This window comes from Gopherus evgoodei, chromosome 9 (genome assembly GCF_007399415.2).
Source record: "Gopherus evgoodei ecotype Sinaloan lineage chromosome 9, rGopEvg1_v1.p, whole genome shotgun sequence".
In the NCBI taxonomy this organism is placed as follows: Eukaryota; Metazoa; Chordata; order Testudines; family Testudinidae; genus Gopherus; species Gopherus evgoodei.
In genome coordinates this window covers 69,637,639-69,654,839 of record NC_044330.1, presented here as the reverse complement: position 1 = coordinate 69,654,839, position 17,201 = coordinate 69,637,639, and the positions used below count along the sequence as shown (strand labels likewise).

General features: G+C 46.5%; 2 protein-coding genes across 6 annotated transcripts; one reads left to right on the top strand and one right to left on the bottom strand.

Annotated features, from left to right (window-relative positions):
• Window positions 1-39: 39 nt before the first annotated feature.
• On the bottom strand, window positions 40-10,685 carry TAF7L (TATA-box binding protein associated factor 7 like). 3 transcript variants are annotated; one of them, XM_030576220.1, is made up of 13 exons: window positions 10,590-10,685; window positions 9,965-10,015; window positions 8,116-8,189; window positions 6,864-6,942; window positions 5,836-5,969; window positions 5,306-5,432; window positions 4,954-5,012; window positions 3,695-3,773; window positions 3,085-3,201; window positions 2,467-2,655; window positions 2,209-2,321; window positions 1,768-1,827; window positions 40-813 (listed from the first exon to the last, which is right to left on the bottom strand). In XM_030576220.1, the coding sequence occupies exons 2-13, from the start codon at window positions 9,975-9,977 to the stop codon at window positions 769-771; spliced, it is 1,089 nt and encodes a 362-aa protein (XP_030432080.1). In that variant the 5' UTR covers window positions 9,978-10,015; window positions 10,590-10,685; the 3' UTR covers window positions 40-768. The 3 variants fall into 3 exon arrangements, with proteins under 3 accessions (XP_030432080.1, XP_030432081.1, XP_030432082.1); XM_030576221.1 differs by having other exon boundaries at window positions 3,695-3,767; window positions 10,590-10,684; XM_030576222.1 differs by lacking the exon at window positions 9,965-10,015 and having other exon boundaries at window positions 10,590-10,677.
• Window positions 10,686-10,799: 114 nt separating this feature from the next.
• LOC115657886 (magnesium transporter NIPA2-like) lies at window positions 10,800-17,019 on the top strand. 3 transcript variants are annotated; one of them, XM_030576219.1, is made up of 6 exons: window positions 10,800-10,875; window positions 12,041-12,188; window positions 13,187-13,243; window positions 14,005-14,095; window positions 14,233-14,393; window positions 15,871-17,019. In XM_030576219.1, exons 2-6 carry the CDS (start codon window positions 12,050-12,052, stop codon window positions 16,497-16,499), a joined length of 1,077 nt encoding a protein of 358 aa, XP_030432079.1. In that variant the 5' UTR covers window positions 10,800-10,875; window positions 12,041-12,049; the 3' UTR covers window positions 16,500-17,019. The 3 variants fall into 3 exon arrangements, with proteins under 3 accessions (XP_030432079.1, XP_030432077.1, XP_030432076.1); XM_030576217.1 differs by having other exon boundaries at window positions 10,868-10,946; XM_030576216.1 differs by lacking the exon at window positions 10,800-10,875 and adding an exon at window positions 10,956-11,480.
• The last annotated feature ends 182 nt before the right edge of the window (window positions 17,020-17,201 follow it).

Here is a 17,201-nt window from a genome sequence, read left to right as displayed (position 1 = left end):
ACAACTCTGAGGAAATAAGCATTACAGGACAGAGCAGGGTTGAAAACACATAGACTTTATTCATTCCAATTTTGTTCAAGCAGATGTTCCCCAAGCATGGGCACAAACTCCCAACACTGCAGACCCATCAGAAAGTCTGTGAGGAAGCACATGCCCACCCCCCCCCCCCCCCCAGGGAAAGCTACTTTGCAGGTTCAGATGATAGCAACAACCAGGTGAGGCACTGACCTAGCTCTGCTCCTCCAGGCCTGCACAGTACATGGGGAGTTAATTCCTGCCCTTTGCACAGCACAGCTTTCTGGCACCATGAACTAAGGTGACCCAGAGCGATGGTGCTGTGCATTAGCCTGTCGGGAAGCAAAGTGCCCTTGAAGGAGTGTTCCAAGGTATGAATGATTTCCACTGAGAGAAAGATGGATCAAACTAGTCAAGGAACGATTTCCCCCAGCAGTGCAGCTAAACCACTAGCCATGTGTTTCTGCTGCTCTCAGAGAACCAACTCCAGGTTAGTGCCTTTCTTTGTTCAAAGGTTAATGGTTTGGGCTGCACTGTCCAGCACAAGGAACATCAGCCAGCAGCTCTAGAAACAGTGTCCAGGAGAATACAGAGTGCCAACATTAACAGGCGTAGGCTTATCAGCAGTGAGGTCATGCCAGTAACATCAGGTCTTCAGCACAGAGGATGGCTCCAGAACCCATGGGTGAAGCGTCCATCTCAGCACTATTTTTGCTTGAAGGGTACAGCTCCCGCCCTGATCAAAAGCCCTCCTCACTTCTCCATAAGGGATTCCAGTTGTTCTTGCAGAGAGGTGAGCTGTGGAGAGAAGGTTGGAGGGGGAAGGAGTGAAGCATTAGAGATATTTTATATTTAAAACTTAGATCTCTCTCTCATACCAAAGGGATCCCCAAAACTTTTTACAAACTATACGTCTCTATGAAGACACCTACATGTAACTGCCTGTACAGAAATACCCATGCTTAAATGAGGTGCACAATGAGCACAAGTCTTATTCTGCCCCGAATGGCATGTTAAATAACCAGTTACATGCACAAACATCGGATTTGCTTACACAACTGGAGTAGCTGTGTGAACATATTCGGAGCATGTTTTTAAAAATCAGGCTTAGATGTAAAAACTAGTTTGTTCGCAACTGAAATGCAGCCACTTCTTGGGTGGAATGCTGCAGCTGTCTACAGCAAACAATATTACGCAAGCCAGTTAAGTGTAGGGGAGGGGGATGACTATAGTATTCAACTGAAACTGCAGGGAAAGATGTAAAGCAGCGGAATATAGTTACCCAGCTTGGTAATTTGCCAAGTGACCAGAGCTACCCCTACTCTTCAGAAAGTGCTACTGTATCTTTAATCGACACACGTCGTCAGGGTCTTCATTTTACATCTCACTCTAAATATGGCAACCTCAGCCTCAAAGCACTCTCTGAAACAATGTGACTTGGCTAACTAGTGTTCCGGAGAGAAAACTACCACGTACTGTATCACCATTTCTAGCAGCTCCTTTGGTTGCAGGCATTCTACCACGTTGGTACTGATCAGGTACAGCCCTGCTTAGCTTGTGGCAGCCGATGAGATCACAGCCCGAGGTGGTGTGGTGCAGGGTTCAGAGGGCTTTATACATTAAACTACTGAACAAGCATGCAATGTGTTGCTTCCTAATGCTGAGAATCACTCAGCATCACCCCACAACACTGAACACTTGTTGCTGTTTCTACAGAAACATGGAGGAGACAGTAACAGAGGCTTCCCTCACCTGCTGCTTCTCTCTGTCCTCCTGCTGTCTGAATTCATCCAGCACAGCCTGGAGACGGGTCTGGAAGAAAGACACAAGCAAGAACATAACTGCTGGTGATTCTCAACAGTGGCCATTTATGTAAAGAGAACAAATCTGCAGTCACAATTTGATAGGCAGCAAAGTAAAGGGAACATAGCATGGATTGTAGGGCCCTTTTCTTCAGCAGTTCCATGGTTTGCTCCGTATCAGTCTCAAGTCATCCACGGATGACTGGTTGGAATGTATTCCTATAGCCACTTTCATCTTAAATTCCACATGGCAAGGCCATGGGCTACTCCAGGACAATAGAGTTGGATGCTTTCTGGTTCCAAGCCTTTGCTGTCTCAGCTGAGCTGAACATGACCCCAGAACGAATGCATGGTTTGGGCTAGAAGGTACCAGATGGTGGACAGCACTCACCTTGAGGGCTAGATTCTCCACTTTCATAATGAGATCTTCCTGGCGCTTTCTCCGTTCCTGGGTCTCCTGGAGTTTACCCTTCAGGTTGTCAATCTGCTTTTGGATCCCCATGGCTAAGGGAGAGAGCAGAAATGATCCACACCATAGTCTGAATTATAGCACTAGCAGAGCAACATGCCAATCCCCCTCCCTAGCATCAAGCCTTCTGGGGTACTGCCCATCCTCGGCACCAACCCACCACTGCCTAAGACTGCTCACCTATCTGGTTTGTTCCCTCGTTCTCCTGCTGCTGCCCATCAGATTCATTCAGTTTGTCCTGCAGTTGCCTCTCCAAGTCTTCTTCTGTGTCCATGATGTTCAAATCTTCATCGTCATGATGATCTCTCTCATCTTCATCTTCGCTACTGCTGCTGATGTCATTAAATATCTCCCGCAGTTCATCATGTTCTAGTGATGTGAAACAAGGAGAAAAACACTGAGCTGGTGAACTCCCATCAGATTCCTGTGTGTCCTCAACTCTCCCTGAAAGGCACTGCACATCCCTATTTTCTGTATCCAGTGTCTATCTTAACACACCTATCATCCTTAATCTTCCTTTTGGGATCCAAAAAACTATAAGCAGATTAATTCAAGACCCAGAAAATACTGATTTTCTCTCTTCCGCCATGTTCACTAGAATGGCAAATACATATCTGCTTGACCAAACTATTATTTCCTTTTCTCTCATACCAATGAATACAATCTCAGCATCCAGTTCTGCTCATACGATAAAGTATGTCTTCCATGTATAACTATCCCATAGAGACCAAAACTAGGTGACCCTGCCTTCCGGCAGCGAAATGGCGTTACTAAAAGCATAAGCCTTCATCAATGTACCCGATGAGCCATGGCCCTGCTTGTGTCCAGACATCCCAGGAGAGGAGATGTCCAAGCCAGTGAGTGAACCATGGTTGTCTGCTTCCTTTGTTTCATCTTCAGCAATGACCTCCCAGCCTGAGATCGGGTACAGAAGAGTCAAGGAAAAACCAGAAGAATGACAGAAGGTGGTACAAGCAAGAGCCCACTGACAGCAAGGTGCTAGAAGAGGTTCTCCAGCTAACACTACACCAGGGGTGACTCCAGTCTCTCTTGGTATCCCTCTCTAATTCTGTACTGTGTTGGCAGGGTCACGCAGATGTGGGCAATCTGGCCCTGCAGGCCTTTTTCTGTGAAGGCCTGTCTTCTGGGGATGATGCAACCAGTTACCCCAGCATCAGAGTAGCTGATACACAAGGAGGGCTGTGACGAATGCCAGAGAGAGGTCATTGAGGAGAAGCAGCAGGTTTTGAACAGGGTAAAGCTCAAGCTATAATTTCAGTGTCTGTCACATGCTCATGTCCTGCTTGCTGCTACCCATGTGTATTGTGAAATGAACTTAACTTGTATCTCCTCTGAGCCTTCCTCAGCCACTCTCCTGCTCTGCAGAGTTAATCAGAAGAAAGGATACGGACACTGACAGCTTCAGCGTCTGTACTCAGCAGACGCTTCACCTCCTTTTCCACGTCTGGAGACTCAATGTACTGGGCCAGAGAGGGGAAAGAGAGAAGAGACGGTGTTAAACACCCTTGGACAGACAGTTCTCCAATTCAGAAGTATCTTGGCTGTTGGCTGCCTCCCACACCTCACCCCATCCCAGCCCTTTATTTTAAGGCTCTTTTATTTCACTCTATTATTTTAGACTTCCAGCTCACTCATATCCCACCGGAAGACTCTCCCTTGCCACTACCTGCCTTTCAAGACACTGTTCCATCTTCCTCCTCTTTGCCTCAAAGCTCCTGAATGAGCTGGATCTTCTCACTATCCTGACTTCCGCTCCATTCTCACGCTCCCAACACCACCTCTGAATAAAAGCCGGCCTGACTGTATGGCACATGAGAACTCCCCAAGGCTGAATTAATTTATGAATCCTCAGTGAAAGGCCTCCCAGGTTTGAAAGTCAGCTGCTGAATCACAACAAGGTTTCACTTTTTATGATTATTAAATTTGTTGGGAATGCTGGCTAAGTGTTGCTGCACTTCTCCTAGGGGAAAGTCTCAGTGCTTCCAGGGTCTGGTTTCCCTAATGTTACACTGAAATATTGCTCCATTGTGTGAAAGTGAAGTGCAAAGCAAATTCTCCCAGCCTGTCCCACAATGGGCAGCCATTTAGTATAGCTTAATTTCCCTTCCAGAGTCCTTTATTACTGGGGGCTTCTGCACAAAGACAGAATTGGAAGGGTTCATCTGCTCCCACTTCCTTTCTGATGTCATTCTGGGTGCTACATCATAGCTGGTTGCTGTGAAAATGATTGGGCCCCACACAAAGGACTGGGATTTCACGTGGGAAAAGAGGAGGAGCAGATAAACTCCCTTGTTTCTATGCAGATATTTCTAGTAATTCAGAAAGAAGACACACATTGTATGCAAAATGGGGACACAGAATAGATCCATTCCTGCACAGTGGGATTTCCCCACTCCAGAGCATCTTTCAAAATTCAGCCAGGAGATTGCCAAGAAAATGTTAAAATGTCCTAGCTGCCTTCCTCTGTGCTCTGAGTGAGGTGTGAAGCAAAGTTAATAAAACCCATGTTATAAGAATTCAGAGTGCAAAGATAGATTGTTATGCTCCTGACCCAGCTATGCACAGTACTAGAGTCTTCTTCTGTCCCCCACCTTTGGGCACCTCTGACACCATAAGTGCCACCATGGATGAGGAGATGCAACTCACCTTCTTCTTAGCTGTTTTCCTGAACCGCCTCTTCCTTACATTCTTCAGTGGAAGAGTAACTGGAACAAAGGAAACAGGCTGTGTGTCAGGCACGTAATCTCAGGGGAAAGTCACGTGCATGACAGACTCATGGTGTCTGAGCACAGGAAACTCCCACTCCACTGTGAGTGATCCAGCAGCACTTTGGTGGGCTGAGGGCAAGGTTCTCAACTACACAGCTGAGTGAGGAGCCCTGGCAGACTACCCCTGTATTGTCAAAGGTGGAGAGGAAGGACGGGGGTAGGGGGGTGAGCAGTGGGAGCTAGGGGTCACGCCAGGGTAAGACAGGTAAAGCACCCTGTACTCTACTCACTGCCATGGTTCCAAATGAATTTCTTCTCTCTGTCTTTATCCTTTTTCTTGTTTGCCTTTGGGTCAGTACTCACAGTTGGCTCTTCCAGAGGGGGGTAGAGATCACCGTCCACAGTACACACGAGCATCTGAAGCCCCAGAACACAAAGGAGCTGATTATAATATGAGAGCAGAGCTACTCAAATTAAAGGCTGGTACATTTACAACATATACAAGGAAATGCTACTCCCTGCAGCATGTAGTCAGCCTCTGGGATTCACTGGCATAGCTGACAAAATCAACTTTTGTGGATGGATCAGTTTATGACCAACCTTCTCTTCAGTTAGAAGGGAGCAGAAGTCAGGAAAGGAACTGCTAACTGCTATGCTGCGGTGGGAAATTTTACACCACTGCTGCTCAACTCACATTCTGAAGAGGGGGAAATTAGCAGTGAGGTACCATATATTGCACTGCCACAATGTAAAGGGTCAGACTTTTGTCTGAAGGAAGCAAGCACAGGACACCAGAGTGAATAGAATGGGCAGCCCATACCTGACAAATATCTGCTGTCTTATAGAACGTTTTCTTATCTATGGTTTTTAAGCTCTCAGTGATGCAGGGCAGGTCCACCAGCTTGGCAGCTAAGGGAACGCGATCTACACGGACAATCCCATGACGCCCATCCGCTGCAGAAAACCAAGAGACAAATTAATGCAGTGGCCAGCCCAGTAAATGGCTAACCCGTATGCTGCATTCCTGGGCCAAACACTTTAAAACTCCTGAGTCAACTGGAGGTGCACAGAACTGTCTGGCATTTTCCTGTGAAATCTGTGATGCCCTTAGCAGCAAGATAACTACAGATAGACTCACAGAAAACACCTTTGAAGGAGAGGAAGGAACAGTGGGGTATGCTCTACAGCTATGGCTATTCTGACAGCTAGAGGCAGAGCTTTCTTGCCTTTGAGTCCTCCAGGGCAGGACTGGGAATTTGCTGATGGAGTTGAGCTAGAAAAAAAAATTCTTGGGATTTCCTCCAGGGCCAATGACTTATACCTGTGTTAGTAAGATGGCTCTACCCAGGCGATCAGTACATTACATGAATCAATAGTATTTTACCTTCAGAACCACAAATATTCACATCACAATCTCTGGCAAACAGTGAGATGCCCATTATGTGAGGTGCGGAGAAAAGCGACAGACAGCTCGGGCCAATCACATTAAAGAGGAGCTGTTCTATGCATACCCTCTTTATTGAGGTTGTTGGCCAAGCAGGTTCTCATAAGATGTGAAGCTTGTCCAGTTGGGGTGTGCGCAGCTTTCATCTACTTCACTAAGATGAACTTCTCCTCTGGGTCTCCCAATGGGAAACCAGTTCTTGGTTTGATGCCAGGCACATTTCCACCAGAAATCAGACACCCACATTGCTCAGTGCACCCTCCTCAACATGTCTGTGTGATCCCCAGAGAAGCCCTGATATCTCTTCCAACTCTGGGCTCTGCAAATCGAGTCACTTTCTTTCAAAGTCTACAGTACTTGCTCCTGAGCTGAGAGATTAAAGGCAGCTGATCTTGGCTACTCACGGTGTAATTCGATAGTAAGTCTATCCTTCAGGTTGACACTTCCAGATTGTACTGCCCTCCGCACAGTGGAGGCATATTCCTGAGAAAAAGCAGATGAATGAGACAGGACTAAACCTGTGCGTGTTAGCTGGCAGAATGGCTAAAGAGATAATCTGCTTTCAAACCCAGTTTTAATCCATACTTTCATCTAAACACAGAAACTCAACTGAAAAGCACCATTAAACATAGGCAGAAAAAAGCACTTCTCCTAGAAATGTGCATTAAGCTTGTGGCTCTGCTATTCTCAACGTACTTCACAGCCAGCAACCTAATGTAATTTGAGAAAGGTTCTATCGCTGGTTTAAGGTCCCTTAGAAAACAGAAGCTACCTCATGTTTTTATGAACTGCTCAAGTCTATTTTATTTATAGGGCAGCTGAGTGACAGACCCTTTCAGCAGAACTCAGATGCCCACTCTTACAGCTCCTCTACAATGCCCTTGTGGAGAAACAGAGGGGCTCCATCAGGATCAAGGGGAGATGCCTCATCAGTGTGTTATTTGAAGAATCTTCTTCCCAGATTAAGCATTTATTGAATGAGATTAACTGCACCAAGAGTGAATGATAGAACTGAACACTGGCAATGAGGACCAACTGAACTATCACTTGTAAATGCTTTGCCTTGATCTGCAAAGAGTCCTGTGGCACTTTATAGACTAAGAGATGTATTGGAGCATGAGCTTTCGTGGGTGAATACCCACTTCGTCGGATGCATGTGGGATGCACGAAGTGGATATTCACTCACGAAAGCTCATGCTCCAATATGTCTGTTAGTCTATAAGGTGCCACAGGACTCTTTGCTGCTTTTACAGATCCAGACTAACACGGCTACCCCTCTGATACTTGCCTTGATCTGTTTCACAACACCATAGTTTCTCCAAGCAGCAGTGCACCCGGATGCATCTCACAGGCATAGACATGAACAGGAATGGGTAGAAGGCTGGTTTACGAGGAGTCATTTAAGGGAGCTACATTACAAACAGGCAGGGGTTCAGTAAAAATAGCCAATCTGCCTTGATATCTCAAACAGTGTCTGTAGAATTCCTATTGCTTTCACTCATCTCTTTAAACCCTCTCTACACCTTCCAAACTGGGGCTGGACTGGATGGGTGCCTTGGGAACTTGGTGATTTTTGCAGAGTGATGGTAGCCTTGTGTGGGAACGTTCCTCCCACTTTATCCTCTTTAGTCTGGCCCAGATCTAAGGGTCTCTTACCGGAGGCAGCCGCAGAATAAACTGGCTTTCCAGTTCATGGGGAGTGTCGTCCTTGTTCTTACTCATCTTTAGTTCTTGAAGTCAGAAAATGAGATAAAACACAATGTCAGCAAGATGTTTGTTCAGTCTGTTTTGACCTCCGACAGTTGATGGCTACTCAGCATTTATAAATAAAGTGGATATTCTCCCTGTTATAGTACTAGGAACTGTACATGCTGGCTGCTGGGATACAGACACCGATGGGATAGATACTTAACTCAGAAACTCCTTAATTGACAAAGCTAAAGAATTGCTGCTGCTGGTCCCCCATGTTTACATGCTGTCACCAAATTTTTGTAGGATCTCTCTTATATGAAACAAAAGAACGTACAAAATATTCCTGATCACCAGGATGCATCTGGGACACAATATAAGAGTTTATGCCTACACACACAGAGCCTAGAAGAGCTTAAATGAGTGAAAAGAGCAAGAGCAGTTTCTGTGACTATATGGGATTCATTTCTGAAGTTATTTAGGGTAGGATTTTCTAAAACACTCAGTTTTGGCCTAACTGCTCCTATTGACATCAGTGGTACAGCTCTCAGTTACTTCAATAGGAACAGAGCTAGGCCAACACTTAGCACTTTTTAGCATTCCACCCTTAAATTCTATCAAATAAGGTTCTGCTCCTAAAACTTACATGATCAATATTTTGTTCTCATGACAGCAACTTTAATATAATATTACAAAGGGGGAGAGAGTGGGTGTCTCTATCAGTTATGTATCTGATGTTACAATTACATGTGAACAGAAGAATACATCAGAGGTGAAATCATGCATTGCCTGAAGTATCTGATATACTGGTCTAACAGCTCAGGTCCGCTAGGGGAGAAATTCAGGGTACTATTTCCTGTCCTGCTGTCTTGCTCCTAGAATGGTGGTGCTTAGAGTGCTCAGCTACATACAGCACAAGCCTCCTATAACAATATTCAACCGCAAGAGCTCCATTGACGAAGGGCATCCTGCCCACTTCTCCTTGCTAAAAGATGCCATTGTAACCATAAGACAATATCATCATTTTCAGGTCTCAATAAGAGACAATGGAGACCTTGTAGGGAGAAAGACATGCTTTTGATTCTGCTCCATTAAGTTCATCACAGGCACTAAAGATACATTTTCATTATACTCAGAACTTCTCTGAAAGGAGGACATTCCAGGTGTATAACTCTCAAGCAGAAGTCCAGAAACAGGCACCTGAGGCAGGCAGCATTCTGTGCTTGTGAATCTAACACAGAAGCACAGGAACCCTGCACCCCACATTAGAAACTGTTTAAATATCAGGAGTCCTTGACAATGGGAATATCTCCTTGGGGAAGCACCAATGGTGGATCCATAGCTAAGAGCTTGTCTACATTTACTAGGGTTCGACATGTGGCAATCAATGCATCGCAGTTGATTTAAGGGGTCTAGTGAAGACCTGCTAAATCGACCACTGATTGCTCTCTCCAGTTGACATTGCATAGTGTGGACCCTGCGGGAAGTAGATCTAAGTATGCTGACTTCAGATACGTTATTCACATAGCTGAAGTTGCATAATTTAGATCAATCTTCCCCCGTATTGTAGACAAAGCCTATGGCTGCATCAGGATTTTTCTTGGGGGCCTTAGAAATCATATATACATGGAGTGTATGCTGTTTGTTCTACAGATTCGATTTCAGCCCCAACAGCTTAGTGTTCTCCTTTGGATACTTCCAAAGAGTTAGAGGGAACACAGTGAACTTATGACTTTGAAGTATCCTTTTTCAGCAGAGAAGAAGCAGAGACAGAGAGACCCAGCACCAAAGAGACATAAGCAAACAAATTAATTACTTGTAGATGTCATCTTGCCTCTTCTTGCTTCACACAAATGTTTATAAACATCTGTATCATTCAAAAGCCAAATACAAATGCCCAAAAGAAAAAAAAAGAAAAGAAAATCAGTTTTTAAACAAGTAAATGAAATTAAAAGTGATGGGGCAGAATAAAAAAGGCCAAAATAAACTTAAAAACCGCACATCTGCCTGAGAAGCGTTGACCTGCTATTGCCATAACAACACTGGCTATTGCAAGAGCCGAAAGGTGAAATACCAGTCCCCACGGCCCTATTTCAGTAGCCCTGACAGGGCTAACGAGGCCCGGATCCTGCAAGCCCGTGGGCGGACCCCTCTGCCCCCCCCCGCCCGGCAGCGGCCGGGGCCGGGCAGTTCACACGGCGAGCGGGGACCAGACACAGGCTGTAAAGAGGAAGCGCGGGGACTGGGAGCGGATCTGACATCTCCCGCGGCGCGTCCCCGGGCTCAGAGCGGGGCGAGCGGCTGGGTCCCAGGACACGAGCTCGGCGGTGTCCTTGTTCCAGCACCGGAGCGGGGGCACTGGCTGAGACGGTGCGCGCAGCGGGGTCTCGCTACCCACGGGGCCTAGGCCGGGGCTACGCTCCCGGGTCCCCGACACTCACCGGGCCCCAAGCGAGGGCCCCGAGCAACAGGGGCGGAAGGCAAGAGTGATACGCTCCCGCTAGGCGTCCTTCTCCCAGCGTTTGTTCCGGAGGAAGGACTTGGATGACGTACCGGAAGCGAAGGGCGAAGCGCTCCCGCTAGGTGTCTAGTTCCCCGCTCTGGTTCCAGCGGAAGGGTTTGGATGAGTTACCGGAAGCGGAAGTGAATGGCGAGATGCTGGTTCCGGAGGAAGGGTTTGGGTGACGTACAGGAAGCGGAAGTGAAGAGCGAAAGGGCTCCCGCTAGGTGTCTCGTTCCCGCTCTGGTTCCAGGGGAAGGGTTTGGAAAGGTTACCGGAAGCGGAAGTGAAGGGCGAGGTGCTGGTTCCGGAGGAAGGGTTTGGGTGACGCTACGGAAGCGGTGTCGGGAGCTGCACTAGTTCCCGGCGGGGAAGGGGCAGGGCTCTGTGCTTGCTGCCCCGAGTCGCGGCACAGGGGGCGGGTGGTGCCGCCCTGCGTTGACAGGTCCCGGAGCTCCTGCCCTCTATAACCTGGGGCTGGGGGGCACCGGGCACTTGGGCTCCTGGGTCCCCGCGCTGAGGGGCGAGGCCCCCTTTGCGGACGGGGCTGTCAGCGTACGACACGCAGGGCTGCCTGCGCCCACCCCCCCTCCGGGACAGTGTCCTGCAAGCGGAGATTGGTGCTCGCCGGGCGGGGTACGGCACTCGCTCCAAAAAGGGGAGCCTGGTTCCCAGCGGAGAGCGGCACTTGGGGGCCGGTTGCAGTTGGGCTGTAAGGGTTTCAGCCCGCAACTTGAACAAGCAAGAGCTGCAGAATCAGATCCAGGCACCGGGGCACCCTGAGGGGTCTTAGGTCGTGCCCAGGATTATGATTATTACTGAGACGCTGCAGGTATACTGTCTTCTCAGGAGCAAAGTCTCCCCCCACACACACACGTAGATGTCCATTAGGACAGAGGTTCTCCATTTTTTTTTAGATATTTCAGACTGTGATGACCCCCACCCCTGCTACTGGACATAGCATTTGTGGCAGCAGTGCACATGCCTACGGAGCTAAGTAACCATACCATGCCATCCTTACTTTTGCACTGCTGCCTTCAGAGCTGGGCACCCGGCCAGCAGCCGCCACTCTATGGCTGCCCAGCTCTGAAAGCAAGGGAAAAGATGATTTTGCAACTCCCCCTACAATACCCTTGCCCCACCCTGTTTTGGGTTGGGACCCCCAGTTTGAGAAATGCTGCATTAGGAAATGGAAATGTCAATGCCCTAGTACTTGAAGGTGTAGAGATCAGTAAGAGCCTCCCACTTGAGCTGCAAAGTGTTTATTTCATGTACAGCAATCTTTCATGTCCCAGAAGAACACCCTGCAGCTGGGGCTTTCCTTAGAATTGTGTGGTGGACATGCCCAACCCTCTTCTCTCTCTGAATCTGTGTTCTTCCTTCCTGATGCAGGGGGCTGTGATGGAGGGTGTGTCAGGTCGCCACGACTTCTACATCGGACTAGGCCTAGCTCTATCTTCAAGTATTTTCATTGGAGGAAGTTTTATCCTAAAGAAGAAAGGGCTTCTCAAGTTGGCCAGCAGGGGCTCCATTAGGGCAGGTACCTTCCATCTTTCTTGCTGCAGTTGGCTGTACAGTTATGTTCCCACCAAAGGCAATGTTCTTATTGTCTGAGTAGAACAATAAGAGAGTTTTCAGGGGCTCGCTACACATTTGGAAAGATTGCACTTCAAAAAGCTCTAATTGCTATTCAGCTAGATGATGTGAAAACATTTCTGGCTTTAATACAGCTCTTAGTCACTTTAGGATCAGCCAGAAGGGACACATTATTTTCTTGATCTTGGAGCTGTTACACTACAGCAGTCTGGTATTTCGACTGTATTATCTTGTAACCAGGTGCAGTCTAATATTGCACAGTATTGTGAGCAGAGAGCTGGAGAAGTGCAGCATTCAAAATCTGTAGAGGGCTGGGACAAATGACAAGAATTTAAATGAATGGAGAAATAGAAATACCTAATCTGGACAGAGGAATGGGATGTGCCATGGGAATATTTCAGCTCCAAGTCTGGCCCAGATCAGTAACCCAGATCAGTACTCTCTGACAACTGCTTAATGATGTATTATATCATGTGAGTTTGGTCTCAGACCAGTTCTTAGTACAGTATTTGCTTCATAAAAACACTACTTCAGCTGCTACCCTTGATAATATCTTCACCAGAGATGGAATAAAGACCAGACTATCTCCTTGTGTTGTAGATGTGATCCTGGCATGGTTGGGCACATAGCTGAGGCAGAGTGGAGGAAGCATGTGCTGCCACTGCCCGTGCTGTACTTATTCTTGAGGATAAATTGGACTTCTTTCCCCAGGGATGGCTAGCCAGCAGTCTTCACCAGCATCAAGCTCTTTTTTTAAAGGTGCTAATATCATCCGGAAATTGGCTCCTTTACAGAGGAGGAGGAGTGCTGGAGGATTAGCCCACCCCTCAGAGGAAAATTCATTCCTTTCTTTATAGGTAAAAGAGATCCTAAGTTATTTGTATACCATGTGCCACTGGAACCTCACCCTGGATTTGTTGTTGCTCTCGGTTTCTTTCTCAGGACAAGGAGGTCATGCATACCTGAGGGAGTGGCTTTGGTGGGCAGGACTACTGTCCAGTAAGTACTTGCTGTGAAACTGAAGTATGAGCGAGAGATGTTGGTTGTCAGGGTTTTTGATTGTTCACATTTATCTTTTTCTTGTTCTCTTATTTCCTTTGTCATAATCAAGGCTCACTGCCTTGTTTTATCATTGAGCAGTTTGAAAGTGGTGTTACCTGTCTAAACAAACCATGTTGTGTGCTCTCATCTTACACATTTCTAAATTTCTCAAGAGTTGAGTACTGATTAATTAGGTGATTGGGCCATTTTCGAAGTTCTGTCACCATGCAAAGCATTCTAGAGGATTATGCAGATTGCCATATGTGCTGCATAGTTGGCTCCTTAGCTTCTGATGTTGTTGGGTAGTCAGTAGAGCTTCATGGCAATTCACAGACGTGATGCTAAGTAAAGACTGGAATATGTCACAATGGACACCATTACAGGAAGGCAAAATTATACAAATATATGTTGAACTGTAAGGATGTTAGTATTTCTTTTCTCCACTGATGCTGGTTAGCATATATCCATATGTAAATACGCTTTCTCCTTCACCACCTCTTTGTCTTGCTCAGTTTTTGTCTACACTGTCCATACGGTGCTCAGCAGATGGACTGTGCTATTACAGATGATAAATTATGGCATCGTGATGGAATAAGCAAGTGGTTATGGTGCCTCTGTACAGTGACTAACTGCACAATGGCTATGAGCTGACATGAATTGTGCTGCGTTGGCTCCAAAGTTATGCTGCTCTGCTGTGACTGACTGTCTCTCTCTTGCAGTGGGAGTTGGAGAAGCAGCAAATTTTGCTGCATATGCCTTTGCCCCAGCAACACTAGTAACTCCACTGGGTGCATTAAGTGTTCTAGTCAGGTAAGCAACACAAGAACAAACGGTACTTGTCCCTTTGCCCTTTACCAGTGGAAGTAGCTGTCTACCCTCACCCTATCTTTTCCCTCAAATACTGCACCTCCTTGGTGTTTGTTTATCCTTTGCTTTCAATCCTGCAGTGCAGTTTTGTCGTCCTACTTTCTGAATGAGCACCTGAATGTCCATGGAAAGATTGGCTGCATCTTGAGCGTTCTGGGCTCCACAGTGATGGTAATCCATGCTCCACAGGGGGAGGAGGTATCCAGCCTGGAGTCAATGGCAGAGAAGCTTAAAGATCCAGGTACCCAAACAAAGTGGGCTGTGTTAATTTCTCTTCCCCTCCCCCTCACGTAAATGGCAGTGGAAGGTAGAATAACTTGTCTAGCCTGAGAAGAATTGAGTAAATAATCCTTCCATTTTACCCTGCACTGAAGTGATAGAAATGTGCCCATTGATCCATGATAGCTTATTAGTCTCCTCCTTTGTGATGGAAAAGATTAGATTGCTCATGTTTTTGGAGACTAAGAGTGAAAGCTTATGCTACTGAGATAAAGGCTAGTTATTGTCAAATCTGACACAAGAAGTATGATGCAAGTGTTTGCTATATTTGCATTTTATTTTAATAAAAAAGAAATGGCACAAAACATCCTGAAGATGGGAAGTAAAACAGAGGTTAAGTGACTTTCCCAAGGTCACAGGAGTCTACATCAAAGCGGGGATTAGAACTCTGGTACTTTTGGGTCTTAGACCTGTGCTTAGACCACTATCCATGACCCTTGTGGTTATAATACAGCCCTTTTAATACAAAAGTGCTAAGCAAACATTACAAAGGAAGAATAACCACAAAACTAGTAGCAAAATCAACAGCAATAACAATTAACCCTAATATAATGCTGGGTTGGAAAAGAGGATTGTCAATACACAAGAGGCAGCATTAGTGGGAGAAGGAGAAGAAAGGCCAGAGAAGAAACTTAAGGTGAAAAGAAACAGAAGCAAAGAAGGAAACAGAGTTGCAGGGAAGTAGAGCTCAGAGGAAAAAAGACCTCCCAATATGAGAAAGGAAGTTGGTATCAAGGGAGGGATTTGGGCAATAACGTGATAGGAAAGAATGAGTGACAGTACAGAGAGGAAGCCTGTAGGGAGAAGGGAAGGGAGCAAAGTGTGTTAATCCCTCCCCCTAAAACCTAAAGGCTCATGCTGCAGTTCATCATAGACACACTGTGCTCATGCCCCAGAACGCCTGACCTGCAGCACCCCTTCCTATCCCAGGAGAGTTCTAATCCCAAGCTGAACAGCTCTGCTAGTACCACTCTGGCCTGACTTGCAGCATTTTGATGTTCCAGTCCTGGGCTCCATGTAACTGCCAATACTTTACAATCCCAATTTACAGCACCCCCTACTATATCAGTGGTGTATTATTCCCTGCTCCCAGCCAATTCTGCATCTCTACCTCCATCCTGACCTGTAGTTTCCCTATTCCAGGATTTTGTATTTCCCTAACCGAATCTGTTAATCATGCCAATTTATGTGGTAATCTTGTGCCTTGGACCATAATGTACTAATAATAGAGAGAGCCGTAAAATCTCTGACATGTAACTACTTGTTTTGAACCCATCACTAAGGTGAAAGGCGAGTATACTGACCCATGGGGGCACATGCCACCCTATCTTGCATCTCCATTCACTGTTCTGTTATACACATAAGTATATGTAACATAAATGTACAAGAATGTTAACCACTCTAATGCAAATCCTAATGATTATTCCTTCTTATCTAAGGGTTTATAGCCTTTGCAGTGTGTGTGCTGGTGAGCTCCATTCTCCTTATCTTCGTGGCTGGGCCCCGTTATGGGCGGAGCAACGTTCTGGTGTATGTTTTGGTCTGCTCTGCCATTGGCTCGCTCTCAGTGTCCTGTGTCAAGGGCTTGGGCATCACACTGAAGGAGCTGTTTGCTGGGAAGCAGGTCCTGAAAGAACCGCTGGGCTGGATACTCCTGATTTGCCTGGTGATCTGCATCAGTGTCCAGATTAACTACCTGAACAAGGCCTTGGACATCTTCAATACGTCTGTGGTTACACCTATCTACTACGTCCTGTTTACCACAGCTGTCATGACTTGTTCCGCCATCCTCTTCAAGGAGTGGCAACACATGGTCCTACACAACATAATTGGCACTATAAGTGGCTTTCTAACCATAGTCTCTGGCATTTTCCTTCTGCATGCATTCAGAGACATCCCCTTCACTCCAGACCTGCTGCCCCTCTTCCTGAAGCAAGGAAGGGCAGATCTGCATACTTTCCGGAGGGGAGCAGAAAAACACCAGTCATGTCTACACCAGCCTCTTCTGGGCCCAGAGGACATCCACAATGGTTCTCAGAGTGTGGAGGAGGAAGGGGAAAGTGTATAACAACTCATGAACCTGTTGCCTGGGAAAGCCTGGAACTTCTACCCAACAGCTTTCTAGTCTCACTACTGAGCTCCCCTTGGTGAGTTTGCTAGATCAGACTCCACCAGCTACAGCTGTGTTATTGGGAGTAAGTAAATGTCTGCTGCCTATTCTGTGAGAGTGTTCTCTGCTGCCACTGCTGGGGACCTAAAAGGCAAGTGAAGAGACCTGATTGCAATTTCCAGCTGGTAAGAACAAAACCTGGAAAAGATCCCTACCAACACTGTAACTTGAGTTTCCTTTGTAAGAACATGCTGCAGCTGCTATCAGGCCACAGACTTACGTGGGAAGAGACCCGGCAGTAACACCACACTAATCCTTACTGAATGGAAGGACCACTCGGTGTAGGTGGCCTTAACACAAAGCTTTTTTAAGATTTTTTTTTAATATTTAAAGATTGTTTACAAAACATTCTAGCCACGTGCTGAGATCCTTGTATGTTGTCCCTGCCCGTACAGCAACAAGGGATAATGTGTTTTAAGATGATGTGCATAGCATGTTCTTTCATAACCTCATCTGTACTTTGCTCTGTCAGATGCCAGCTCTGCTCACTCAGAGGTTACTGACCCAAAGCTAAAAGCAGAACTAGATTTCCAAACCTGATGACTCTTTAATGTTGTTGCTGCCACTAAATGATGTGGGTTTTTTGGATCAGATTTCATT

Excerpts from the sequence above, each read along its gene's own strand:
- TAF7L (XM_030576220.1), bottom strand. Across the intron at positions 2,656-3,084 it reads GCAGGGCCATGGCTCATCGG|AACATGATGAACTGCGGGAG; the intron begins GTACATTGATGA and ends TCACATCACTAG. Across the intron at positions 814-1,767 it reads AGGACAGAGAGAAGCAGCAG|CTCACCTCTCTGCAAGAACA; the intron begins GTGAGGGAAGCC and ends TTCTCTCCACAG.
- LOC115657886 (XM_030576216.1), top strand. The coding sequence starts at position 11,457 with ATGATTATTACTGAGACGCTGCAG. Across the intron at positions 14,096-14,232 it reads GCATTAAGTGTTCTAGTCAG|TGCAGTTTTGTCGTCCTACT; the intron begins GTAAGCAACACA and ends TCAATCCTGCAG. Across the intron at positions 14,394-15,870 it reads AGAGAAGCTTAAAGATCCAG|GGTTTATAGCCTTTGCAGTG; the intron begins GTACCCAAACAA and ends TTCTTATCTAAG.